We start from the raw sequence: 27573 nt of genomic DNA on the forward strand, positions 1-27573 counted from the left end.
GCATTTCCAGATGGCTCATTTTCTGAACATGCCCCATAGTCCTGTCCTCCTCCTGCCTTTGTTCATGCCTGTCATCTCATCTGCTATTTCCTCTCCTCTCTACAAGCGGAAACTATCAGTCCTTCAGGGCTCGGCTCAAATACAAAACTGCAGCCTTTCCTAATCACTGTCCTTCCCCTGCTCCGCACTGCAGCAGAAGTGGCATTTCTGCAGTCTCACAGCACTTTGTTGCTGCTTTTGTGTGGTCCTGTGTAATGATTAGTTGGGCAGATGTCTCATCTCCCACCTGAACTGTAAGTTTCTTGAGAACTTACTCACTTTAAGAACTCGGAAGTGTCTGTCGCTGATGGTAGGTGTTCATTAATCATCTACTGAACATGAATGTGTTACAGCCTACCGTACAGCTACTGCTTGGCCCTCAATTAAAACCACAAAAATTTTTGTTCCCTAAAAGACAGCATGACTACTGAAAAGTGGTATGTTACATAAGATCATGACCCATGTTTAGGAAAAAACTTCTTTTATAACTTGGCTAGTAATTAACACATCTTATAAGAATAATGTTAATGGTTTGCCCCTTTTCTATATCATTTACCTAGATGAATTTAAGCGTGCTGTCTATGTAGCCACTGGCCTCAAACTTTCACCACATTTAGTGAACACAGTCTTCAAGATTTTTGACGTTGACAAAGATGATCAATTAAGTTATAAAGAATTTATTGGAATTATGAAAGACAGACTCCACAGAGGATTCCGGGTAAACCTATAAATTTCAAGCCTATTGATATCCTTTTTAAAAACTGAAAGAAAAAAGTCCATCTAAATTTCAGAAATGACTTACATAAATTTTTTAAGGATATAAACATGCAATATTATATTTGAAAAGAAAAAAACTAAGGTCCTACCTACTTTCAAAAACAATTTGAGGCGATAAAAGATAATACTTTTTAAAATGTAAAAATCAGTTTTAATTTCAATAACTTATTTTCATATTCAGTTAATGTCTTCTCAGTTTGTTGGGGGAAATGTTGCCAAATTTATCTTGATTACTTCAGTCTACATACTGGCTATTCAGACTTGTTATTACAAAGAAATATCACTGTTTCTCATTTTATATGATGCAGATTTCCACTAGGCAACATGAGGTTCTTAAGTCACTGCATATTCAGTGCTTTTTATATGGAAAATGAGGTAAAAAAATGGTTTCTTCTGTCTGTTGAACTATTTTTTTCCTGTTAACACCTTATATGCAAAGTAATTACAAGAAATTCAATGATTTTCTTCCTCAGAAATGTGTTTTACAGAATGAAATGTAGCATGAATCAGTAAATGTTTACAAATTTAATGCATTTGGATATACCACAACTGGAAAAAGAAAAACAAATTTTCTATTAAGATTAACAGCTAGAATATTCAGTCTTACCTCTTTGGTAAGAGAACCCCTAAAGATTATACATTTAAAAAGAAAAAAAATTATTTGTACAAGAAATCAAGATTCATCTTAGACAATTTTTTTAAGATTTTTAATGGATTTTTAAAATCCAACATGTCTTGATAAAGATACTGTGTACTTAACTGCCACCTAGTGGTTACTTGTTAACATTTGCAGTGATGGCACAAATACCTAAAAGGGCAAATCTTGAAAATCATTTCTTTTTCCTCAAATATTTTAGAGTAGCAAGATCAAATTAAAATATAAACTAGCTATAAGCCTCTGGCACTGTATTTCTCTCTTAGGTGTTATATATTTTTATTTTTGCTTTATTTATTTATTGCATCTCTGTGACCCCGTAACATTTTATTTACATTTGCACACTTTTAATCCTCGTTTCACAGGGTTATAAAACGGTTCAGAAGTATCCCACTTTTAAATCCTGTCTGAAGAAGGAACTGCATAGCAGATAAGTATGTTTAGGGCCATAAATTATTTTTCTATTATGACATTTAGGAAATGACTGAAAGAAATAGAATTATAATTTATTTTTGATTTTTAGCTCACTAACTCAGATTTAAGAATTAGTCTTTTAATGACTTTATTTTAGACAAGTAATTCAGTTAAAGAATAATCATTATAAGAAAGCATTCAGTTGCCAGTATTAAGTTGTGATCTAAAAGTGAACTGGATTAAATAGTCATCTGACTAGAATTTTCATGGAGTGTCCTGATTGAAAAATTTTCTGTTTAACCTGCAGTTCTGTACCTGAGCAGATACAATATAATGAATCCAGATTGGGTTTTTATAATCTAGACTCATTAGCATCTACAGAATATTTATCACTATTTTTTAGGATCATGATTCCAAACATCTGCTACAATAAGAGCAACTAATTTTTTAGTTATTTTGGGTGCCTGGCACTATACTAGGTGTTCTTCTATATGTAGGGTCTCATTTAATTGTTACAGGTAGATATCCCATTTAACAGCAGAGAAAATAGAGGCTTAGTGAGTCATTTGCCCAAGATAACTTCCTAGTAAGTTGCAAACCAGGATTTGAGCCTCCTTTTGTGTGATGCAAAACCATCTTAGTTATTATTTACTACACTATCACCATAGAATGAAATAGTTGAGGAAGATACAAGTGATCTGTTCAGTTTGTATCAACCCAAAGAAATATCTCAAACTTGTTGCTGATCTCCAAATAAGGGATTTGTTTCCTCTTCTTTCTTTTAAAAGTCAGTTGCATCCATAGAATTTTGGTCAATTGTGTGTTCTGATTAGATCTTTGCAGTGAAGATTTGTTCATTTATATGTGCTTACAAATATGTATTTCTTGCTGTTTTCCTCAAGCTTAAAACCTTTATATTTGTCTATAGCAGCATTACTAAAATCATTCCATAAGATATCAATGCATGTTATTTAAAAGCAAAAAAAGCTGCTTAGAAATAAGTATGAGAAATAATCATAATAAACATGTTTCATAAGTTCCTTTCCCCTTAGAACCAATCAGATCTTAATACGCCACTACTGATTTGACTCTCTAGAAGAAAACCGGGGTATTTGGTACTTTGCAAAGTAGCTTTGAAGCCTAATGTTTTGTGGAGCCCATTTAGGGAAATGCTGGCCTAAAATGTTCAGTTGTAAGTAGGCTTAGTTATTAACTAAGGTGGTAACTGTTGTGATTGGGCTAACAAAGAAGTCAGGTCTTCCTAATCTCTATTTTGAGGAACTTTATATTGCCCTATAAGAAGTTAAACATTTAAAAAAACAGTAGGACTGTCCCATTTATATGTCCATATTGGTAGTGTTCCCACCAACTTGTGATACTGTCACACTGACGCTATTGATTCTATGTAGTAGGACGCAGAACCATAGATACAAATGACTACATAGATTCTAGAGCTATATAAGACTGAGAATTAGACAAGTAACTAAACAAAACACTGAACTTTTTTTTTTCATAGCAGAGTGAAAGTAGATTTATCCAGGGAGATACACACTCCATAGACAGAGTGCAGGCCATCTCAGAAAGCAAGAGGCCGCGAGGTGTGGGGGGTGTTTAATTTTTTTTTTTAACTGAAGTACAGTCCCTGTTTAATTTAAAGTATATAGATAGAGTGCTGGCCATCTTAAAAGACAAGAGAGAGAGGTGGCCAAAACACTGAACCTTTAAATTAAAGTCTTAAGTCTTAAGTGACTGAGTCTTTGATTCTACGTTTTCTGTTGGGTGTTCTGTTTTGGTTTGGTTTGGTTTTTTCTCCATAGCATACTTTACACGTGTTTTACTTGCCTTTTCTGTTGGGTGTTTTTATTATGGGCCTTACTGTTTCCTGTTATCATAATAATTGGTTAATGCCATCACCTCTGAATTTCATCCTAAATAAATACTACTTTTATGTATTACATATGTGTATTTTTTTAATTAGGCACTTCTAAAGCAAAGTTTAAAGGATTATTATCTACTTGAAAATGCAAGAAGCAAAAATTTCAGAGAGCAGAAGCAGGTCTGAGATCAGAACTTGCAGAAATGAAGGAAAATGTGAAACACTAATTGTAATTTTTTCTTGAACTGAATTACTGAACATAAGACCGATAAGCTGCATCTTCTTACTAACTGTAAATGTTAAGTTTTATCATGTTGAGCTTTTGCCTTGATTTACTGAACTCTCTGCACTTTTTCATTCCCTTCAGAAGTACATAGATTCTTCCAGCGACTATATAAGAATGTATTTTTAATTTTTTTAAATTTATTAGAAAGTTGTCTCATTTCAAAATAATGTATCATTTCTGGAATCTAGATCACTTAAAAATGAACAGCAACATATTTCCTTTGGTTTTGGACTGTGAACTTACTTTTAGAAAATGAATATTCCTTGAGATTTATCTTAGGGCCCTTAGAATTGTTAATAAATCTCCATCATTTACCAGGTCTTTAATTACATTGAAATAATTTTGAAACACAAGTAGAAATCGAACTACTATACAATACAATGGTTTATATTGTACTTTTAACTTTTGAAAGTCCTTAATTAATACATATTGTTGAATCACGTAAAGTTCTTTTTTAAGTTTTTGTTCATTTACCAAAGTCAACAGAATGTCTAGTATTCTTTTATGTATACAGTAAAGAAATTTAAAATGTAGATTTCTTTTCCACAAAAAAGTCACACATTGATTGTAGAAACAGTGGAAGTTTTTGTAGCAGTGGTCACTGTTATTGTCATTATTGTTTTAAACATGATGCAGCTCCTGATGGCAGATGGTATATGTTAATAACACTAGTAAAAATAATACCTTAGGCTCTGTAACTTAGCGCATATTTTTAGTACATGTTGTAGTGTCAGAATGAGAACTATAAAAGACTAATATAAAATGGTTTAGAAGACTGATGTATATATTAGATAGAAGTTAATATTTTGTTTCTTGCAAAAGGACCACATGCAAAAGTAATGCATAACAACCAGTAATAATGAATAATTTAAATCTAATTCATTATTTCAAAATAGTATATCTTAAAAGAGAAAAGAAAAACTTTCTATTGAAAAACAACAAAATTAGATTTTTACATGGAGGAAACAATTTGATAGTATTTAATGGAAATCTGTTCAATTAGAAAAGTATAGTTTATAAAAGGATACTATACAAAAATAGAACAATGAATTTAAGTTAACGTATTTATTTATTGTATGTGGAAGATAAGTTTATTTATCTTCTTTTCTAAGATGTATTAAATATAAATTGCACCTTCCAACACCTTGCTTTTACATATGAAAAGAGGAAATACTGACTTTGTTTTTATAAGTTATTAAATGTAAAATTGGTAGTTCTGCATCAGCCTATTTATAAAGTAATGTTATTTCCAAGAAAATGTTGTTAGCATTGACAGTGTATTTGTTAGACTTTCTACATTCTTTATCTGATATTATTTATTACATTGATATAGAAATATATATTCATTAATTTGAGGATTTCATACAGTATAATTTACTTTCGCCTGCTTTGAAGGTTGATTTAATTGATTGACTAAATAATAACTACCCTCTCATTTAACATCCCCCAGCTCTATTTTACCTTATACTGAATGCTCTCAATATTATGTGCTATCTAAAATAATTGAAAAAATGCCACTTACTTTTATTTTTGACTATAAGCTAGATTATTTTGCATACATGGAAAAATTGCTATCTAGAACAGTCCTATAAATACAGATTAAAAACTGAATAAGCTCATTGGCATTCTTTATAATTCTGTCATTCTCCCAAGGAATACTACATACGCAATCTTTATTGCTTATCACAGTGAATGGATATTCATCATTCATCATTATAAGACTGCAGCATAATATTAAAATCTAAATAGATAAAATATTCTGATCAATTAAAATGGAGTAGAGTAGTAAATTATAGTGATTCTTCATATATTACCACTCTTGAACTTTATCACCTATAAAATGAGAGGTAAAAATATGTCACTGGATTGTTGTTTACATCAATTAAAAAACTTTAAATGCTCTGAAAATAGTAATGTACTAAATTACATGTATGCTCTTCTCAGTATTTCCTTCTACAGACTATTCTTTGGAAAGATGAAGCTACACATAAAATTTTAGTATCATACTCTTTACAGAAGACTATATGATAAAAGGTTTGTGTAATTATCAGAATCATTTCATATTAAGAACTTCATTTAACTTAAGTTCCAGTTTATTGTTCTTATGAAATGTAATTGTAAAGTGGCCTGTCTTACATTCTTATGTTATCTTAAAATAAATATATCTGCTCTTGAATCAAGAAATTTAGTACTTTGCTTTTATGTATATCGTGGACTAATGTCTTTCTGAAAAATGTCACCTACAAACTTTAGAAATCTTTGTTGATTACCAAACCTTCATTGATCTTATGCCCCCTGCTATAGCAATACATTGCCAATAAATTAATCTCATCAACACTTTTCGTAAGGGAATAAATCACAGAGCCATAAAGCCTCTCAAAGTGTATAATAGGAATTCATACATTATAGAATTATAGCCATTGGCACTGGAAGACTTTCAGAAAGTTTACATGTGAATGGAGTATCAATTTTTGCTTTCCAGAACCGACTGTTTAAATGGCTTAAAATTATTAAACCAACACTACAGCAGCCCTTGGTTTACTAATGTTGATATTTTGTAGGCATCATCTTACTAAGACAACTCCTAGAAATTTACCAGTTTTCAAAATACACTGCAGTAGTCCTCCCTTATCCACGGCTTCATTTTCTGTGGTTTCTGTTACCTGTGGTCAACCTGGGTCTGAAAATATTAAATGGAAAATTCCAGAAATAAGTAATTCATTAGTTTTAAATTGCATGCCATTTGGAGTAGCATGATGACATCCCACTCTGTCCTACCTGGGCTGTGAATCCTCCCTTCGTCCCCTCTATCAGATCAACTGTCATGGTATCACGCTGCTTGTGTTCAGCGATCCTTATTTTACTTATAATGGCCCCAAGTGCAAGAGTAGTCATACTGTTCATTTGGATACGTTAAAGAGGACTTGCTTGCTTTAAGTGAAAATGTGAAATTTAATAAGGAAAAGAAAAGTCGTATGCTGAGGTTGCTAAGATCTACAGTAAGAATGAATCTTCTATCCCTGAAGCTGTGAAGAAGGAAAAAGAAATTCACGCTGGTTTTTTACTGTCGCACCTCAAACTGCAAAAGTTACAGCAACAATGTGGTAAGTGCTTAGTTAAGATGGGAAAGGCATTTAATTTGTACACTAAGATATTTTGAGAAAGACCACATTCACATAACTGTTACTACAGTATATTGTTATAATTGTTCTATTTTATTATTCGTCACTATACCTAATTTGTAAGTGAATCTGTATCATAGGTATGTATGTATAGAAGAAAACATAGTATTTACAGCGTTCGGTACTTTGCATGGTTTCAAGCACCTCCTGTGGGTCTTGGAATGATGTATCTCCCACAGATAAGGGGATCTGCTATAATCATCCTCCTTTTTATAGACATACAATAAATTAACATTTTTACATAGTGCTTTTACTTCCAAAGGATGTTAAAATATGAACTATAAATACTCAATAAGTATAAAGCTAAAATTATGAGTAGTAAGAAAGCATTGTGGTTTTTTTTTTCTTTTAATTGGCAGCATTTTACTTTCTTAGTAGTTCATAAAATAATGGTGTGTCTTGCAATCAATCACATCTTAAGTTCTGTGAAATATTGTGTGATGAAAATCAATGCAAAGATGTAATTCTTTTACACCTTTATATCTTTATAATTTTCTTTATATTACCATCAGTACTTTTGGCACATATCTTAAAAACTGAGGAATATACTTGTAATTGTGACTATATGCATGTAGTTTTACAGTGCTCAGATGGAGTAAAAAAATATTATAAAAATTTTCTGGAAAAGATAACTTTTGTCCACTATTGAAAAGGAAGGGAAGGACAAGTGTTTATGTGAAGTAGAGAGTAGGAAGAGAATGGAGATGGAATCTTGAATGACAGTAGACTTTAAAAATTGGGATTTGTAGTCAGTTTTTAGAAAACTAAATTTAAGGAAATGCAAATTAAATCAATAATGACAGTATATCCACTCACATACCAGACTGAAAAGATAGAAAGCTTTTATAGCATGTAGCATTGGTAAGTGTGCGGGGCAATTGCTGGTGAGGCTATGACTCTGGGTGCAACACCTTTGTAGGGAAACATAGAAACAGCTCAAAGCTCTGATCTAGCACTTTACTTCTGGGATTGCAACATCCCAATATGTGTATTTAGAAATTAGCATGAAAGGGACCATAAGCTCATGTATCTAATGAGCTGTTATTGAGCTGTTTGGATGTTTTTAATCATGTCTGTTTACTTTTTTCACAAAATCACATTTTTAAAACTTAGTACCTCAGTCTGGGGAAAAAATGGGACTAAATCATGAAGGTCATGTGCTGGATAGATTATTTCACCAAGTCCAGAGTTAGGTTACTTCTCCTTGAAGCAGATAGAGGTAGTTTTATGAAAAAGAAAAGTGTAGTGGTGATTGTGAGCTTATGGGACTGTCACATGTTTCAGCTTGGATGGCGGAGATGAGAAAGGGATTAATTGATATTGATATTAATGGATACTGAGTATCAGTGAATAGCAGTCACTGGATTTAAAAAGTTAAAGATAGCAGCCATACTGTCTTACAAAACAGATTTTGGTGACATTTACCTAAGAGGCAAAGAACTAAACTTGATTAGTCTAATCCAGTATGACATTTGCTATTTCAAATTCTCAAGAACGAAGCAAGCAGCTTGAAGGTAAGCAAATTAGTGTTCTAGCAGATTTTAAACTGTAGTAAAATGAGCGTTTAGGACAGAATGAAAGACAACTAATCAAGATATTTTCAGTCTATAGTATGTAATGCTTTATTCTTTGCAAGCTCTAGGTGCTATAAGAGTTAAAACTTCAATCTGAAAAATCTACAAAAAACACCCACTCTGAAAATCTATACTTTTTTATGTCATCGCTCTTTGGTGCTAAGAGGTTCTCAAGAAAGTGAGTATCTTATGTACCAATTGTGCTGTAATATTTAATTACAGTGAGTGTACAGAAGATTAGCTGTCTCAAAGATTCTTTTGAAATCAGATTGGACATCAAAACTGCATTGTGCCCTGCTAAGTCAGCAAATTTAAGAAAGAGGAGAAGGTGATGTCAAGACTTATTGCAAAATGAACAAATAAAGGAATAGGATTTGCATGGTGTTCAGCCTTGTAAAGCATGGCCAAATGTCAGCCTTCGTTTGTCAACTTAAATATATTTCTCTAAAATTTATGAAGATTCAGTCTATGGGAAGTATCCTTTAGCTAGTATTGAATTTGAGAAATAAAGCAACATGCTAAGTAGATTATGCTAATAACTCAGTTTTTCATAGTGATTAATTACCACACAAATACGTACATTAGTAATTCAGGTGTAGATATCTGTTGTCTTTTTTGTTATTTTTCTGATTATAATGTTAATACATGTGTTTTTGCTCCTGATACCTGAGATTTTGGAAGCTCAGAGGTTAACCTCTCCTCTCCAATAGCTAGACCCCTCAAACACAACATACAATGAAGCATTTCAGGCCTCCGGGGATTTCTCCCTTCAAAAAAGAAAGTAAAAATAAAACTTTAAAAATATGAGAATTGAGTCCCAAATAACCAGGTATCTTGGATTCTGAGTTGGACTTGCTGGAAATACCAGGAATATAGGTGAGATCTCAGGCCAGAGCAACAGAGTTCACGGGTGCTTGAAACTAGAATGACAGGGAGTCTGTAGCTTTGTGGAGGAGTAGGATTTCTCTGAGGCCAGAATTCTATACTGACAGTATATGAATGTATTCAGCCTTGAGACAGCAATCAGGTGGAGAGCCTGAATCTGAGACCCCTTCCTCTAAGCTAAAACCCTCAAGGAGGTCCTGAATTGTCCTGAGACAAGTGTACACACGCAGAGAGACACATACATACGACTGGCTGAAACAGAAGAAACCATCCCACAAAACTCTCATAGATTACAAATCAAGCTTAACCTCTTAAACAAAGACTACCAAATTCACATAAGGCCTGCCACAATTAGAATCAGCAGAGACCATAAAATCAGACCCCAAAGAATGCAGTTGTTGGAGCTGAAGACAGAAGGCATACAAACTATGAAATAACAAAATTGAGTTACAGAAAAGAAAAACTATAGAATTAAACAGATACACTTACCAGGTAGAATCTCTGGAAATAAAATATTTAATTGCTGAAATCAAAACATCAATCAAGAGTTTTCAGTCCAGTCGTGACTGAGTACCTGGTGTTAAACTTACTGTTCTATCATAAACTACAGTGTTATAGAACAAACACTTAAGGGCTTCGATCCTTGCAAGGAAGGACACACATGTGGTGACCTCTGCATTCATGCTGGCTTGCTGCCAGAAAGCACTTTCAAAACTACAGCAGAGGGAAATGGAGCCCAAACAGAAAACAGAAGTTCCGTGGGATAGAAGAAATGAGATGAGAAAACAGCTACTGGTGGTCACACAGGGCTGAGAGACATGGGAGTTCAACTCAGCCAAAGTGTAGAGGCCTCACTGAACAACCCAAGAATTAAATTAAGGACATCCCTTAAGGAATAAGGCTACTCTCGAATAAGAGTGATTCTAAACCCATCCTAATAAAACCTAAAATTAACCCTTGATAGAAGCAAGCTGCTCTGCCAGTATAGTAACTACCTGCCAAAAACAAAATTCAGTGCTCTTTCAAGGAAAACAACAAAATCCATATTTTTCAATAATGTAACATCCACAACATCCACTATACAGTGGACAAGTATATATGCTGAGCAAGACAATGTGACCCTTAACCAGGGGAAAGAGCAGTCAGTCCACAGAAACAGAAGTTTGAGTTAGTAGATACAAACTTTAAAAGCTCTTATAAATATGTTAAAAAAAGGTTTAAAGGAAAAGATGGACATAATGAGAGAAGAAATGGGAATTACATGCAAAAAATTAAAACTATAAAAAAAAAACCAAATGGAAATTCTAGGATTGGAAAATACAGTATTCAAAATAAAAAGTCATTGTACGGACTTAATAGGAGATTGGGGAAAGAGTAAAAAGGGATCAGTAAACTTGAAGGCAAAGAAAGGCCAAGCTATCCAAACTGATGCACAAAGAGGAAAAATTACTGAGGGGAAGAAAGTAGTAATGCATCAGTGACCACGTAAAGCAGTCTACTAAGTGTAATTATAGATCCAGAAGGAGAAAGAGAAGGGTGGAGTGGAGTGCAGGGCTGGGAGGTAGACAAATGCTCAAAGAGAAAATGGCCCCAATTTTTCCAAATTTGAAGAAGTGCATAAACTATAGAGTTTCAAGAAGTTCAAAAAGCCCTATAAAATAAAACCCAACAAACCGTATAAAGAAACCTACACCAGGTCATATCCTAGCCAAATTTCCGAAAAGCCAAAGAAAAATCCTTTTTAATCTTGAAAGCATCCAGAGACAAAGATACATTATACACAGGGTTGGTGATAAGAATGCCTGCTGGCTTCTCATCAGTAACAATGGAGAACGAAAGATAACGGTGTAACATCTTTAAAGTAGGAAAGAAAAAAGGAAATGCAACCTAGGCTACTACATTCAGCAAAAAAACCTTTTAAAAATGATAGTGAAATAAAGATACCTTCAGATACAGATTATCAGAGAGCATGCAACCAGCAGACCTGCACTACAAGAAAAGTTAAAAAAAATCTTCAGGCTATTGGGCAATGAAACTAGCCAGAAATTTTTATCTATTCAAAATAATGAAGTTTGCCATAAATGGTAAATGTTTGGCAAATATAAAAAAAAATTTATCTTAAACATATAAAAAGGCAATCAACTGTTTAAAGCAAAAATAACAATGCAGTGTAGAGTTTATTATTAAAATGTTTGGTTATATCATAAAGGACAGAAAGGGGTAAATGGAAGTATCTTGTTGTAAAAGTCTTACATTATAGTGCAGTAGTATAATATTCATTCAATCAATGTGTATTTTAATCCATGAAACCATAGATGAAGTAAAATGCAATAATAAAAAGAAATCTTGACAAACCCAAAATAAGGCAGGAAAGGGAGAAACAAAAAAGAAAATTAGGATGACAAATAAAATAATAGCAAAATGATTACATAAACCCCAACCAATTAATAATTACATTAAATGTAAGTTTAATAAATATTCCAATTAATAGGTATTATCAGGCTTTTTTTTAAAAAAAAGGTAATCTATAAAAGATGTACTTAAGATATACAGACATGGATGAGCTTCATGTAAATGACAGAAAAAAGAGTATCATGCAAACACTAACAATAAGAAACTGCAGTGGTGAGGGTAATAGCTCAGTGGTAGAGCACATGTTTTAACAATGCACAAGGTCCCCTGTACCTCCATTAAAGAAAAGAAAGAAGCTGCAGCAGTTATATGAATATCAGACAAAATATGTCAAGGGAAGGAGAATTGCCAGATGTATTAATTTGGCCAGTGTTTCAGTTCAAAGGTAACCAGGCAAGAGGAATTCTCTCTTTACTGGGGGAGTGTCGTGCCTTCGACTGATTGGATGAGGCCCACCCACATTAGGGAGGGTAAGATTTATGGCTTTCATTATCTGGGTCACACTTCTCATAAAATCTAGAAGAGATCCTATATATTTACTGTTGTTTTTAAAAGTAGGAATTTTTCCCATTAGATTTTCTATCTGATTACTCTTGGTATGTAGAAAGCAGTTTGATTTAATCAGCCACTTACCTAAATTCCTAGTAATTCTGACATCTTTTTTTTTATTAATTCTCTTGAGTTTTCTGTTGGCCAGTCATATTATATGCAGATGATAATAACGGTCTTTGCCATTCCTATATTATTGCTCTTATTTATATTTCCTGTATTACTGTGTTGATTATAGCTTCCAGAACAATATAAAATACTAAGAGCAATAGCAGGAACCCTTTGATTTCCTGTTTTAATAGGATTATATCTAAGTTTTCAAATGAAGCATAATATTTTCCTGTTGATTTCAGACAAATACTTTATCTCGTTAAAAAAGTATGCTTTATTTCCTGAATTTGGAAGAGTCTGGAAAAAGGAATGAGTGTTGAATCATCTCAAATGCCTTTTCAGCTTCTACTGACATGATTATACATTTTTCCAATTTGATCTCCAGATGCAATGTATCAGCTTTATAGGCTTCCTAATATTAAATTATTCCACATTATTGTAATAAATTCTAATCATGGTAGACCATTCTTTTTATTTCCTGGTCTTAGAAAAGTTGCCCTCCCCATATCAGGTTCCTTACCTTTAAATTGGAGCTAGAAATTGTATCTGCCCCTGCTATAGAGATTAGATAATTCACATAAATTCATATATTACCTAGCACAATGTCTGGCTCATAGGGTAAGTTCAGCTACTATTACTTTTATTGTTATTAGTTAATAGGGTTGAATATGTTTGGAGTGGGGCAAATTATATTTCCTACAGAAATTTTTTTATATTCATGAGTAATATATTTCTCCTATTAAAGAAAATAAAATAGGCATTTTTAAATTTCCTTGTAGGAATCATAGGAAGGAAGAGTAAAAGTTATTTTCTCAACATTTTATTTTAAAATTGTGTTGTCTTTTAAACTTACCTCCTTATGGCTCAGATACAAACTCCTTCATACCATTCCTGGGCAGGGCCGGCTTCATGGTCATGTGAACAGTGTAGGAGCATGAAGCCCCAGGACAGAAGAGCCCCACACTTGGGTTTAATGCCCTGCAGTTGAAATTCTTAATAACATCATCTTTGAATTTTTGTTTTGTAAGTGAAATCAGTGGGAAAACTCGAGCTTCTGCTCACATTCAGTCCTCCCTACTCCCAGGGATGGGTTCTTAGCCACCCTCTGCTTTGCCCAGCCTGACCCTTCCACCCTTGCCCAGCAACTGTCTCCACCCTTTAGCCCCATGGCAGGAGTCCAGGTATGGGTAGGAATGGGGAAGGGCACCCACACCAGACAGAGTCGGGGTCAGAGCACAGTGGAGGCCATCCTGCCCTGGACTGGCCGTGCCATGGTGCATTGGCTGGCAGCCAGCCAAAGGTCACGACTTGGTAGAGATGAGTTTACATTGCACTCCTAATCTGAAGACTCAGAGCTTTCTAACTCAGAGGCTGCAGTACCCTTGGGGGTTGCTTAGTCACTGTGGGTTGGGGTATCATGCCTGTGGGAAGGAGAAATGTCTGCCTGGACTTCCTCAGGGTGCTCCCCCAGCTAAAGCCTGGTACATGAGTCCAGCAGCCACCATGAGCAAGTACATGTGCATCCTGAGTCATGGGATAGGGGCCCAGGGCACCTGTGAAGGTCTACACTCACCTTGGAAGCATCCTCATGCTGGAAGGAGCATGCCTTTGGCTTGCTTCATTCTACATGAACCTTCTCTTCCTCCTTCCAACCTTCCAGAGTCTGACCTGTGATACCTCTTCTGGCCACCAGGAAGCATTCTCAGAAGCTGTGCTATTAAATATGAATTATGTAATTTCAGTGATTTCACATAGGAGGTAAATGCATTTTAAATAGGCATTGCACAGTATAAAGACGAATGGTAAAAGTCATGCTAATAACTTAGATTTTTTTAAAGTCTTATTTACTTAAAATGAACAGCAAATAAAAAAACATCATGGCACATTGAGAGAGACCATGGAAGAAAGAAGAAAGCTTTATATTTTAAAACCTTAGCAATTTCCCCAACTTTGTTGAACAAAGAGCCCTGAATTTTCATTTTGCACGAGGCTCCAAAAATTATGTAGCTGGTCCTTCCTGGAATGTGGACATCTGGGCCAGTGTGCAGGGGTGTCTGTGGGTTTGGTGAGATACAAGATAGTAAGAAACAAAGAAAAGAGTAACATTTTATGCTACTTGGAAGTGGATATTGATTTTCTCAAAACTATAATGGAAAAAATGGTGGGTTTTTTTTTTGTTGTTAAAACATAAGATAAAAGAATACTAAGATGCTAAGTGTGCTGCTCACGACACCCGAGGGGTATGGCAACAGCATAGGATTCAGGCCCAGGAGAATTTGATGTCTAGAGAGCAGTTACAATGAACCATCTGACCTGACCACTGCAGTATCAACAGTGTGGCTTAGGGACTCTACTTAACAAGAAAATTCGAAATAGGTTCACTTAAAAAAAGGTACAAAGTTATGCTCATAACTCCAGCAGAATATAAATTTATAAAGAATGAGTCATAGCAAGGTTTAAGACATTTTAAAATTTCACATGAGGCAGAAAGTATTTCAGTAAAAATGGACGTTTAAAAGACACATTGAAGTCCTGTGAGCTGTGGACTATGGGTAAATGACTGTGATAGATAACCTAGCCTTCGGACAAATTAAGGAAGAAAATAATGAATGACAGCTGGGAAGGAAAAAAAAAAAGCAAGAACTAGCAAATAATGAAGTCGGCTTTGTCTGTCTTTAATGCACCCAATGCTGAAAAGAATACTGGTCACCTCTGTAATAAACAGACACATCATCATCTTCAAACACAGAAGAAAAGAATAAGGAACAAGTCTTTAAAAGCCATTGCAATGGTTCTCACATCTGGTACTTCAGTAGTTACTGTTGTGATACAGTATCTCACTAGAGAGGTTATTTTCATTCAAGATGAGTATGTAGTTGATTAACACTTTTCAAGAAGCAATTGTCTGAGGTTCTCTGTACTTGATATCCTGGTACTAGTTTCTCATTAAGGTAATTTGTGAAATTTTTCAGTTAGGTTCCTATGGTATGTTAAAAAAACGATTTGTTTTCAACCTTTCAACTAAATGAATGACTCAGTGTATCTGACAGGTGTGGACTTGCATAATTATAAAGCTAAATGATCCTTGAACAGAATTGAGAAAATGGGCAAAGACTAAAAGCAGAATTCAAGATGACATTATTTCAGAAAAGGACATATTGGAAAATATGCATAAATAGATGAAATACTTTTAGCCCATCCATTCAGAATGGCAAGGTTAAGCAGAGCCTTGTGAGTCGGACTTCCCGAGTTCGAATCCTGGCTCTGTCACCCTCACCTTTGTAGTTAAGCAAGGTTCTTACTACACTTGCCACACCTCAGCTTTTTCATGTATAAGATGAGCTAATGATAGCAGCTGAGTCTTAAGGTGGTTGCAAGAACTAAATGGGAAACTGCCTATAAAGCGCTGACTTTAGCAAACACATAATAAGTGATAGTTATTCTTCCCAAAATAATATCCCTATTCATTTAGAATTTGCTTATCTGTAATCATGTTCATAAACTTGACCTGAAAGATTAACACAAAAGTAAAACTTCATGGGCTACTGAAAAGTATAAAGTGGTATACTCATTAAAGTGGACTAAAAATAGTGGAAAGAAAATCTTTTAAAAATCTCTACTTGTAAATATGGCCAAACAGTTTAAACCGGTCCTGTACATAGCTGCAATTCTAGTTGTTGTCACTGTTTTCTTTCTTTTAATATTTCAGTCTTTTTTCTTTGTTTGTTTATCTGTTATTCTAATATTTAATTTTTTAAAATTTTGGTGGGGGAGGTGGGGGTAATTAGGTTTGTTTATTTTTGGAGGACGTACTGGGGATTGAACCCAGGACCTTGTGCCTGCTAAGTATATGCTTTACCACTGAGCTATCCCCTCCCTCCTGTTGTCACCGTTATCATTTATTAAATTCTCTTGGTTTCCAGGCACCTACTTAACTTCACTGAGTATTTTATGCTGTGCATGTGAAATATATAGTCTATGTACCTAAGACTATTTTTGTCTACTAATTTTCCTTGTTTCTAAAAACAGAAAAGAGGAATGCCTATGGCTAAAAAAAAAAAAATTCTATCTGTCAGCTCCTTCTGTTGATATTTCAGGATTCCAAATTATATATTCACATGATTTGGATTTTCCCACTCTTAGTTTTAAAAAAACACCATGAAGTTAAGTCAAAAGTTAAAATATATTGCTTCTTAACAGCAGAAAATTGCTTCTACTGCTCAAAACTAAGTTGAAATCTAATCAACCTGAAAACCATACATACACACACACACACACATACATATATGTGTGTATATATATATATTTTATAAAATGTGTTTTTAATTTGGCTGCAGAGCCCTGTCACTCATATTCCCATACAAACACCTTTTTTTATTTTTTAATGTAATATTTTCCTTTAAGAATTGGGAATAAAGCTTTATTCTTGTTGAAAAGCATTCCTCAGCCCTGTACTTAGCGTAGTACCTGGGATCTGGTGAATAACTGATACATGTTGAAAGAGTAAGTGGGTGAATCTAAGAATAAAGGAATGAATAAAAGTAAGACATATCAAGCGTGAAGAGCAAATATAATCTTCGCCTGACTTGTACTTAACTCAACACGTTTCCTAAACTGTCTCTGCCCTCTAATATTAAAACTAATAAATACAGTTACTCACATACTTGAGAGTTTCCTAGTAAAACGCACATCCCAGAACTAAAGTGCTTCAGCCTCAGTGAAGTGAATTTGCCTCCTGTGATAGTAACTGCTGATAGCAGCGAACATATATTCATCATATATATTGTGCATATAAAATGCTAAGTACAGTATGCACATGCTCTGTATGTATAGCTTCTCTTTATATACTGGGCACTAGGCTAAGTCTTTCTTTTGTTATTGAAGTATAGTTGATTTACAATGTTTCAGGTGTACAGCAAAGTAATTTATACATATTTATAAATATATGTATTCTTTCCCATTATAGGTTATTACAAGATATTGAATATAGTTTCCTGTGCTATACAGTAGGTCCTATTTTTTATATATTTTATATTTAGTAGTGTGTATCTGTTAATCCAAATTCCAAATTTATTCCTCCCCACCCTTCCCCTTTGGTAACCATAAATATGTTTTCCATGTCTCTGAGTCTGTTCCTGTTTCGTAAATAAGTTCATTTGTATCATTTTTCAGATTCCACATATCAGTGATGTCATATGATATTTGTCTTTCTCTGACTTACTTTACTTAGTATGATAATCTCTAGGTCCATTCATATTGCTGCAAATGACAAGGTTAAGCATTTCTTATACATAATCTCATTAATATCCTCAACAATCCTATGAGGTAGTGGACACTGTTATATTTCCTGGCTTATATCTGAGGCTTAAAGAAATTAAGTAATTCCCCTAAAGTCAAATAGCCATTAAGTATAAAACTAAGAGTCAGACTTAAGTTTGTCTAATTCCTGAGTCAGTCACTCAGCTGCTGTGATAAATTTCTTACTGTGATACAAGAACACTGGGAGGTGGACAGAGGTAAGCTCTAACTCCTGGAAGAGCTGTTAGTGAGTCAATGGTTTGGTGAGAAATTTAGGCTAATGAGCAGACTGGAAAGAAGTTGTGGTCAATTAGGCAAGGGGAAAGATGGGATATTAAGATACAAAACTGGCTGAGATACTGGCCTATATTTCAGGTCGTATAATTCATCATTCAAACCAGGACAGCTGTGAAAATGAAAGGGGACTCATTCATAATTGCAACAGGATAACACCCCAAACTGGGACTATCCTGGGTAAACTAGGAAATACAGTCACCTTTCCCAAGTCTTGCTAACTTTTTCTCTTTTATTCCTTCTTCCTCCCCCCCTTCTCTTTTCCTTCTTCTTTTCTTTCTCTCTTTGTTCTCCCTATGTCTCTCACCAGCTCTTTCCTTAAGTGGCAATAATTGGCCATGATTATCAGGAATTGGGGTGCCCACTAAGTGCCTCATATTTGAACTTATTTAGACAAATGCTACAAAACATTTCCTTTGCTGCTGTATTAGTTATCTATTGCTGCATAAGAAATTACCCCAAAATGCAGTGGTCTAAGAAACATTTTATTATCTCACACAATTTCTGAGAGTCAGGAATTCAGGAGCAGCTTGGCTGGGTGACTCTGGCTCACGGTTCCTCATGGTGTTGCAGTCAAGCTGACAGCTAGGTCTACAGTCAACCTGAAGGCACGACTGGAACTGGAGGATCGACTTCCAAGCAAGCTCCCTCACGGGGCTCTTGGTTGGAGGATTCTGTCCCTTACCACCTGGGCCGACCCATAGGGCTGTTCATGACATGACAGCTAACTTTCTCCATTGCTTTCACAACAGCTAATACTCCATGGCTCTCAGATCTGTTCTCCGGGCTCTTGGTTCTACCACCTTAGTTATCCTTCCTTTGCCATAAAAGGTGGCACATGTTTGCAGCTGTGTGATTTCCTCCGTGGTTTCCCCACTTGTAGTAGTTTGGAAGTCTAAAGACCTCTTTATCACATACTGTTTCTGTCCCTGACAGTCCGAGCTGGCACATTTCTGTGAAGATAATTCTCTTTAAAACTTCTTGGCTCTCCTATGTACCATATTGGGGTTCTGTCCATTAGACAGATGCCACACTCACAGATCTTTTTGGGATGAGACCTTCCCTACCTTGGGCACATGCTGAGACACTGAGGACTTGACTGGAGCTAGAGTATCCACTGCCGAAAGGACTCACTCACGTGGCTGTTGACTGGAGGCTTGTGTCTCTTGCTACTTGGCCCCTCCATGGGTCTGCTCAGGACACAGCAGCTAACTTCTCCCAGAGCAAGTGATCTGAAGGAGAGAGGAGGAAGTCACAGTGCTTTTTACACCTAGTTTTTGAAGTTACCCACCATCAATTCTGCTTTATTTTATTTGTTAGAAGTAAGTAACTAAGTCCAGTCTATACTCAAGGGGAGGAGAATTAACCTCCACTTCTTGAAAGGAGGAGTATCAAAGCACTTGTAGATGTATTTAAAAATCATTTCAGCTGCATAATTTTTCAAACTTTGACTCTTTGATTTAATTCTATCTATGGGACTTTATCCAAAGAAAACAGTAAAATATAAGGGAAATGCTGTATGAGCTAAGCTATTTACATTGTTTATACCAGTGTAAAATTAGAAAACACACTTAAATATCCAGCAATAGAGGAATGGTTTGATGAATTATTGTACTTCTACAGAACAGAATAGTGTGCAACTATTTAAAATAATTCTGAACCCAGTATAGTAACATGAAAAACATCTGTGACGAAATATTTATAAGAGCAGAAAATTGTATGTTGAAAAAATATGCACAAAAAAGAGACCAAATGGGAACGTACCAAAATAACAACAATGGAGAAATCATGGGAGGTTTGCCTTTCTGTTTCCAAATTTTCTTTTATGTAGCTGTTTCCAAAATTTCTGTTATGTATTTTTCTGTAACATATAATTCTGTTACGATTTTTTTATTTTAAAAGAGATAATTAAAGATAATACTGACTTCCTCAAAAAGGAATCAGTAGGTGTTTATGTATTTTTTTCCTATGTAGCAAAAACTAGTACGCTGTATGCAGATTTACAGGGGTTGTATTAGTGACGGAAGAGGTAGGGAAGAAATGACAACGCTCAAAAGTGGTAATTAACTGAGAAGAATTTAAAGGAAACAGAGTATGGTTGGACACCCTAGGGAGTTAGGTACTCACTGGAGAGACAAAGGGAGAGAGAGCAGCTGTCGCCCACAGAAGCAATGATCTTCCATGATCAGGTCTGGGGAGTAAAACAAACATCCCCACGTTATTCTCTGATCTTCTAGATCACCTGTCCACCTCCCACTGATTGAACTAACCCGAATCCAGAGTGGAAGGAGTTCTCTGATGAAAGGTGAGCCTCCCATAACACAAAGAAGGGCAGAGAATGGATGTGGAAGAGCAAATGGGAACATCCAGCCCATGGGGATTACTTACAATAGCTGGGGGGTGCTCTGGTGAGAAGACTCCGGAGCTCTTCCATACAATGTACACCTTTACACTAAAACCTGGCATCGGCAAAGTCTGAGGAATATACATTTCTGCAGCAAATTGTCCACGTGAACACCTCCTCCCACATCTGCCGTAACAGAAAATCCAGCATGACTAATCTAGCCTACAGCTTGACAGAGCTGAATATACCCAATTACTCTTCGGGTCCCCCAGTTATTATCTGCTTAACCAACAGAACAGAAAGGATCCTGATGCCACTGGCGGAAGACAGACGACCCTGGGCTCGAAGGCTGGAGTTAGCCCAGAATAAGCACCTCTGGATGAGAAGCTAAATCCAAGATGTAGCTTTATGGACAGGAATTTGTGTATAAGTATGTGATAAATTTCTCCCTGTCCATCCTTTGAAATTACTTCTATATAAACCTGAGGTTGAAGAGTCCATAGTGTTGTCCCTTATCCCTCTGGTACAATCCAGCTGACTTCCTACTCTAGTTTCATGTCTTTAAAGGAAGAAAGCTCCTAATACCATAAACCTAACAGTGCTTTTGACTTCCTATAACCTCTTGTTTTTTTTTTGTTTCTGTAAAACAGTAGAGCTATAGAGAGGCAATTTTTTTTCTTGCAATTATAAACATAGAGCTTTGCTCATAAATATTCAGACAAGATAAAATGCCCAGTCAGCTCTGTCAGGTGGAACTTTCTGTGATGGCAGAAATGCTCTAGATCTTCACTGTCCAATTAAGTAGCCGCTTAGCCACATGCTCTACCACTGAGCTACACCCTGCCCCCTCCTTTAAGATGTGAAATTAACACTGTGTTCCAGTCAGTTCTCGGTTGCAAACACAAGGCAACACTAGTGAACTTACACACACAAAAAATGTTTCTGCCGGTATACAGACACCCCACAGAATCAACAAGGAGCCCGGAGAACCCAGCTGGAGCTGGCACGGACGAAGCGGGTGGGTCCTGCCCCCAAGAACAGCCTGCCTAGGATGCCACTGCTGGCCTTGGCCCTGCTGGGCACTTGCCACCACACTGCAGGCTTCAGTTGCCCTTGGTCACTCTCTGTTGGCCATTGAACTCTCAACTCCACAATGGACACTTTAATAATTTCTAACTGAATTTTTGCCACCGTGTCACGACTGAAAGATTGTGCCAGTCCACAGAGAGGAAATATCTGCTCACTTTTAGGTTTATAGACACTGCTTTCTCCCCCACTTAAGGGCGAGTGTGGGTCGGTATAGACAAAAGCACTCATTTAAATAAAAAGTTCCAATTTTATTTCTAAAGAGATTAACCTTAGTGCAAACTGAAGAGAAGTGGAAGCAGAATCAGAGGGATCTGCTATATGGACAAATGTTCTTTTAATTCTTATCAATTTTCTGAATATGTTTTTATTAATATTAGCCACTAAATTATAGCATAAAACTGTATAATTATAATCATTTGTTATAAGCATGTATAATTGATCATGAAGTTATAATTCATGATTTATAATTGGCTTGGTTAAACTAACGGCTGATGCTACTGAAATCTAAGATACCAGGAGAGCTGCACTGCACGGTATGCGTCTGCCATCTAGTGGCAAGATACATTAACGCTCTCCTAGAGACCCCGCAGGGCTTGAAAGGCAAGATTGGCCAGAGATAGTTTTTCCCACTTCATAATTTTCCCAGTGTTTTGACCTAGTCCACCAGACACTTCTTAGGCCTTTGAAATTCTCTTCCATTATATTCCATTACATTCCAGGTTAACTGCAAACTATAAATCTCTTGAGAACCGAAGTGTATCTTAGCACCACTTTGAAACACATTCCCTAAACCAAGTTCCCTTTCTAAGACTGCTTTTATGTTACTTGTGTCCAGAAATGATGTGTGGTTTGGGCATGTTATGAAGGTCCCACAGAGAATATCTTGGTTACTCTTACACAAGTGCAAATTAACACTGGAGTCGTTGATGTCACAGATTGCTGACTTCTAAAGGAATTTCTCCTTTTTCCCCCAAAGAATGATAATCTTAGTTTAAGAAATCTTTGAGAGAATCGATTTCAGATTTTTTCAGACTGCTTTAAGGTGGTTTGGCTTCAAAAATGAGATGAGGTTGGTACAGGCAGCATGAATGGAGGTCCATGGCTCCCTGGGCTTGGTCCATGCCATTCTTGATTCATACTATGAAAGGCAATAGGTAAACATTTTAATCTGGATCTGGAAGTAGGAGGGAGATGTGGATGACATAACCATGGTGACAAGCTAGACTGGAGGTTTGGGGGAGGGATAAGAGGAAGATCAAGTTTCCCTTGTGGGAGCAGGGCCTGGTAAGAGGGGTTTTTGAAGGTGAAAGACATTGATAAATGGGTGGGTGGAGCATCATGGCAGAGGCCTGCTGAGGGCCGAGTTATGGTTCCTAGAGACCAGGTGGGCCAGGTAAGGGGACTTCCTCTTCTTCTCAGATGCTGCTCTTGCCCTCCTGCTGCCTGGCCATTCCTTTCCTCTTCTTTCCCTTTGTGTTGCCCTCTCCCTCCCTGGCTGTGGCTGACTCTCTTTTTCATAAGTGGCTGTAGCAGTTTTATCAAAGTTTATTGCCTGGTAGTCATAATTTGATGTCATTACTGAATATCTAAAATTGGTGACTCGGACCTTCAGTACTTCTCTCTAACGAGTAAGTCTCCAAAGAAGTTTCTTCTTAACTGTTGATAAACTTCAAACTGTTCTTCTGGGGATGCACAGCTCTAAATAAAGCAAAACAAGGGATGACATAGCTCAGAAGTAGAGTGAGATTCTGGGTTCAATCACCAGTACCTCTACTAAAATAAAAAAAAATTCCTGAGTTAGACTTTCCATTTTAGATGAGAATGATACCCTAGGAGAACTCAGTAATGGTAGTACTCCTAAAATGACTCAAAATAAGTTGCAGTTATTCCACAAATACTTATTATAAATATGAACAATTAAATCACATGTTAGATACTAGTAATAAAAATGTAGCCTCCTTTAAGGATGTTATACCCGCATATTCTTCCAAAAGGGTAAAAGATATGAAAACCATCAAATGCTCTCTCCATTGCCCACCCCAAAGCCCTGTAAGACTGAAGAGAAGCCGCACAGGGCACCGTAGTGTTCAGTATCTAAAGAGGCACAAATTTGCACTTTCTTTTTTCCAGTATGGCAAAATTGATCCCCTACTTTCATTCCTTAGAATTCCTCAGTCACCTTCAACACTGATTTTCTTATCTCTGGAGGTGCCTCAGTCCTGGTATGAACTTTCATTTCTCGTTTTTAGAGTCTTCTGACTGGGAGCGTAAGTTGAGGTTTCCAGGGAAGTTATGTTTTTAGATTAATCTACCCTACCGGATACCCATAAAGGGTATGAGGTGCTACACTAATATAAAGTGATTCACCGGGATAGAAATGACCTCATTCCAATTATTTAAAGCCCCATGGAAACTTGACTGGCTTTTTCTATGCATTTTAAAATAGATGTGCAGAGATTCTGGTGTGTGTCTTTAATATAGTAGCTATTTCAAGAGAGAAGATCAGCTTGCTGTTCAATCTAGTCACAGGAAGATAATCGCAAAGACATAAGAGCTTAAATTTCTTTGACTGAATTTATCAGTACTTCTTTTTATTTGTTCATTCTACAGACGAATATGAAGATGAATATAAATTTCATCCAATATGGTTGCCATGTGGTGTAAGCACATATCCATTAATGTTAAATAAAATCATACACATTATATATCATGATTATGTATATAATTAAGGGACGCTACATTTATTGAGGTGCTTCCACGTGGAGTTAGGTGCGTTCATAATCAGTTGAAGGGAAAAAGAAAATCTCAGAAGCATTCGTATCTTTTCCGTTTCATCAACCAAAGTGCCAGGGCTTCGGTCTCATTACCTCTAGGATTCTTTCAGGATTTTTAGCAACCACTTTCGAACCAGCTCTACGCTAAATTGAGAACTGCCATCACAAAGGAAAACATTGTAGCAAAGAACCTGCTGGAGTACACAGAGGAAACCCCCGGACTCTTAGGAGGGGCGGTGGGAATGGTTACCCTTATAATCTCTAAATGACTTAAAGAGTTCAAATTTTCACAGCAAATAAGTGTTTCTAACTCCGGGGGGGGGTGTCTCTGGATTCACAAGCCAAAGTGCTCCGTCCTCACCCACCGTGTACGCAGAGTTCGGCTCCGCAGCCGGACGTCGCGGCGCATTCCCGAGGCCCCAGAAAAGCCGGTTAGAGAGGAGGCTTCCCCGGCGGCCCGCCCTCCTTCAGGTCTGGAGCCCCAGCCCCGCCCTCGCGGTCCTCCGCCTGTTTACCAGGACCCGCAACTTGAAGCGAGAATGTTCCAAGCGGGAGGCAGGGACGGGCCCTCGGCGCCTAAAGACTTTCTCGAGGTGCAGCCCACGGGGTGGGCGGCTCGCCCCCTCCGTGCTGGGCAGGCAAAGGGTCCGGTCCGCGCAGGCGGCTCCCGGGGCCGCCCCTCCCGCCCCGCCCCCGTGCGTCTCCGCGCCCCGCGCGCCGCCACCGCCGCCGCCAAGTGCCCTCGCCCCCTGCCCGCTTCACCCCTGCCCAGGGGCCAAGCAGAGGGCGGAGGGGCCAACGTGGGTCCCTTCACTCCCGCCTCGGGCGTCCCTGAGGTGCCCGGAGGCCAGGGCGCGTGGGCTCGCGGCGCAGCAGGGACCGCCCGGAGTGCCCCGAGAGCCCGCCCGGGGGCGCAGCGGGCCGCGCCGGGGAGGCGGCCGGGGGAGGGGGCGGGCGGGACGCGCAGAGGCGGGGCGGAGGCTCAGCCGTCTCCTCCTCTCCGTCCTCCTCCTCGCTCGCCTCCTCCTTCCCGTCCGCCTCCCCCTCGCCCTCCTCTCGCAGCCACCGCCTCCGCCGGGCTGAGGAGCCGGGAGTCCGCGGCGCCGGCTCGGAGCTGCGGGATGGGGAGTTAGCGCCACGGCGGCGGCACTGGCCGCGGCGAAACCGGCCGCCGCCCCCGGGTCCGTCCCGCCGGGGACGCCGGGCGCGGCCAGCCCGCCCCGGAGCCAGGCCCGCGGGCGGCGGCGGCGGCGGAGCTGGGCAGGTGGATGCGGCTGGAAGATGGCGCCCTCGGGCCCGGGCAGCGTCAGGCGGCGGTGCCGGCGGGTGCTGTACTGGATCCCGGTGGTGTTCATCAGCCTCCTGCTCGGCTGGTCCTACTACGCCTACGCCATCCAGCTGTGCATAGGTGAGTGCGCGCCCGCCGGCGCCCCGGCCCGCCCGCCCCCCCCGGAGGACCGGCCCGCTCGCCCCTCGCCCCCTCCGCCGCCCTCCTCGACAGTCCCGGGACGCGGGGACCCCGAGCGCACGGCGCCCCGCTCCCGCTCTCCCCACCCCGAGCGAGACCCCCTCGCGCCCCGGGCGCCGCCAACTAGCTGCATCTCCGCTGGCACCCCGGCTGAAAACAGCCCCGGGGCAGCCTCCTGTCACTCGCGCTACCCTTGCCTTCCCCTCACAACTCTCGGGTCACCATGTCACCACCGCCCCTACGCACAGGCAGCCCGGCCACCCGCTCCGCCTTCCGCTAACCACCGCCACCCCAGCCACACCCCCTACCTCGGCAGGACGGTGCCCGGGAGAACTGTGGTCCCCGCTGCCCGCAGCCTCCGCGGAGGGGTGAGGCCCGGGGAGGCTGCGCTGGAGGCTGGAGGGCTCCCAGCTGGGCCCAGGATGCGAGCTGCGCCAGACCCGCGCGGGGGAGGGTGGCCTTGGCCTCGGGTGTCAGAGCTAGCCCTTTCTGGTTGTCCTTAATCCACTTTTTAAAAATTTGTGACAGAGCTCAGGGGCGTTTTTGCTGCCTTTATGATTCGAGGTTGCCAATTGGACACTTTCTAGTTAAGAGGAGGTGGAGGAAACGGGTGAGCGAGCTACTGAAAAGTATTTTGGAAGATATATGCAGTACGCAAGACCAATATTTAGATGTTAGAATAATAGAAGGAGGGGTAGGGAGGAAGAGGTGACCATATCCGATGTTTTTTCGCGCAGAGAGCCAAGTGGCTCGAGTCCAAGTTTTAGGCTCCTGAATTGCTGTATAGGATACTGTCAATGCTGAAGATTAGAAGAAAACTAAAAGTTGATGGTGTACATTTAGGGAATACCAAATGTCCACCGATGTAAGCAGGCTTCTACCTTAGAGGGTTTGTGAAAGATGATCTGTGTTATCAGAGAAGGCGTTAAACCAGAGGGGGATGACCTTTCTGCCAGTGACTTATGAATGCTTTTTGTGTTTTCACCCTCCGGAGCACGAGCTTCCGGTGAGACAAGGAGAAAGGTTAAGTCATGGCCTGTTGAGTTGAACCTTCTCCACTTAAGCATTTTCAGAGCTTCAAGATTCAGACATAGCATCTTGCCTGAAGCCATCTTACCTCAAAATGTTGCCTTTTGTGAGAAATAGTAGGTATCAGAATAATATACCAATAATTATTGACGTAACTTTAAAGAGAATTGAGACTATCTTTCCATTTCATATGGCTTTAAAATATGATATGATTACTTTATTGAATTTAGAAACAATAGTTTGGTACCAAAAAAGTGAGCCTTAAAAAAAATGGATTGAGTACTGAAATCAAGACAGTGCAACTAAAATATAATATTCAGGTTATCAAAGGTGTATAGGAAGAAAGTTTTCAGATAATAATACCTTTGTATTCACTGTTGATATTAAAGTAGCTTGTCTTATTGAGATGTACTGTTTGTGTTGCATAAGTATTTAGAAACCTTCGTTGTTTTTCATTCCTTCAACCTTTTAGAAGCCAGGAGCAGTTTCAATTAATGTGACTGGTGCACAGGCAGGA

At 38.4% G+C, this 27573-nt stretch overlaps 2 protein-coding genes across 5 annotated transcripts in view; both read left to right on the forward strand.

Annotated features, from left to right (window-relative positions):
* The window catches only part of MICU3 (mitochondrial calcium uptake family member 3), an 83078-nt gene extending 76847 nt beyond the window's left edge, over nt 1-6231 (forward strand). For 3 of the 4 annotated variants that reach the window (XM_006198031.4, XM_072950384.1, XM_072950385.1), the window contains 3 exons: nt 600-757; nt 1837-1905; nt 3864-6231. In XM_006198031.4, the coding sequence (XP_006198093.2) occupies nt 600-757; nt 1837-1905 (227 nt within the window). In that variant the 3' untranslated portion in view covers nt 3864-6231. The remainder of the gene's footprint in view (nt 1-599; nt 758-1836; nt 1906-3863) is intronic. The other variant, XM_072950383.1, reaches the window with a different exon arrangement.
* A 19210-nt stretch (nt 6232-25441) lies between these two features.
* ZDHHC2 (zDHHC palmitoyltransferase 2) overlaps nt 25442-27573 on the forward strand; it is a 54583-nt gene continuing 52451 nt past the window's right edge. The window contains exon 1 of the mRNA XM_072950387.1: nt 25442-25967. Coding sequence (XP_072806488.1) covers nt 25841-25967 — 127 coding nt within the window. The 5' untranslated portion in view covers nt 25442-25840. The remainder of the gene's footprint in view (nt 25968-27573) is intronic.

This window comes from Vicugna pacos, chromosome 26 (genome assembly GCF_048564905.1).
Source record: "Vicugna pacos chromosome 26, VicPac4, whole genome shotgun sequence".
Taxonomy (NCBI): Eukaryota; Metazoa; Chordata; class Mammalia; order Artiodactyla; family Camelidae; genus Vicugna; species Vicugna pacos.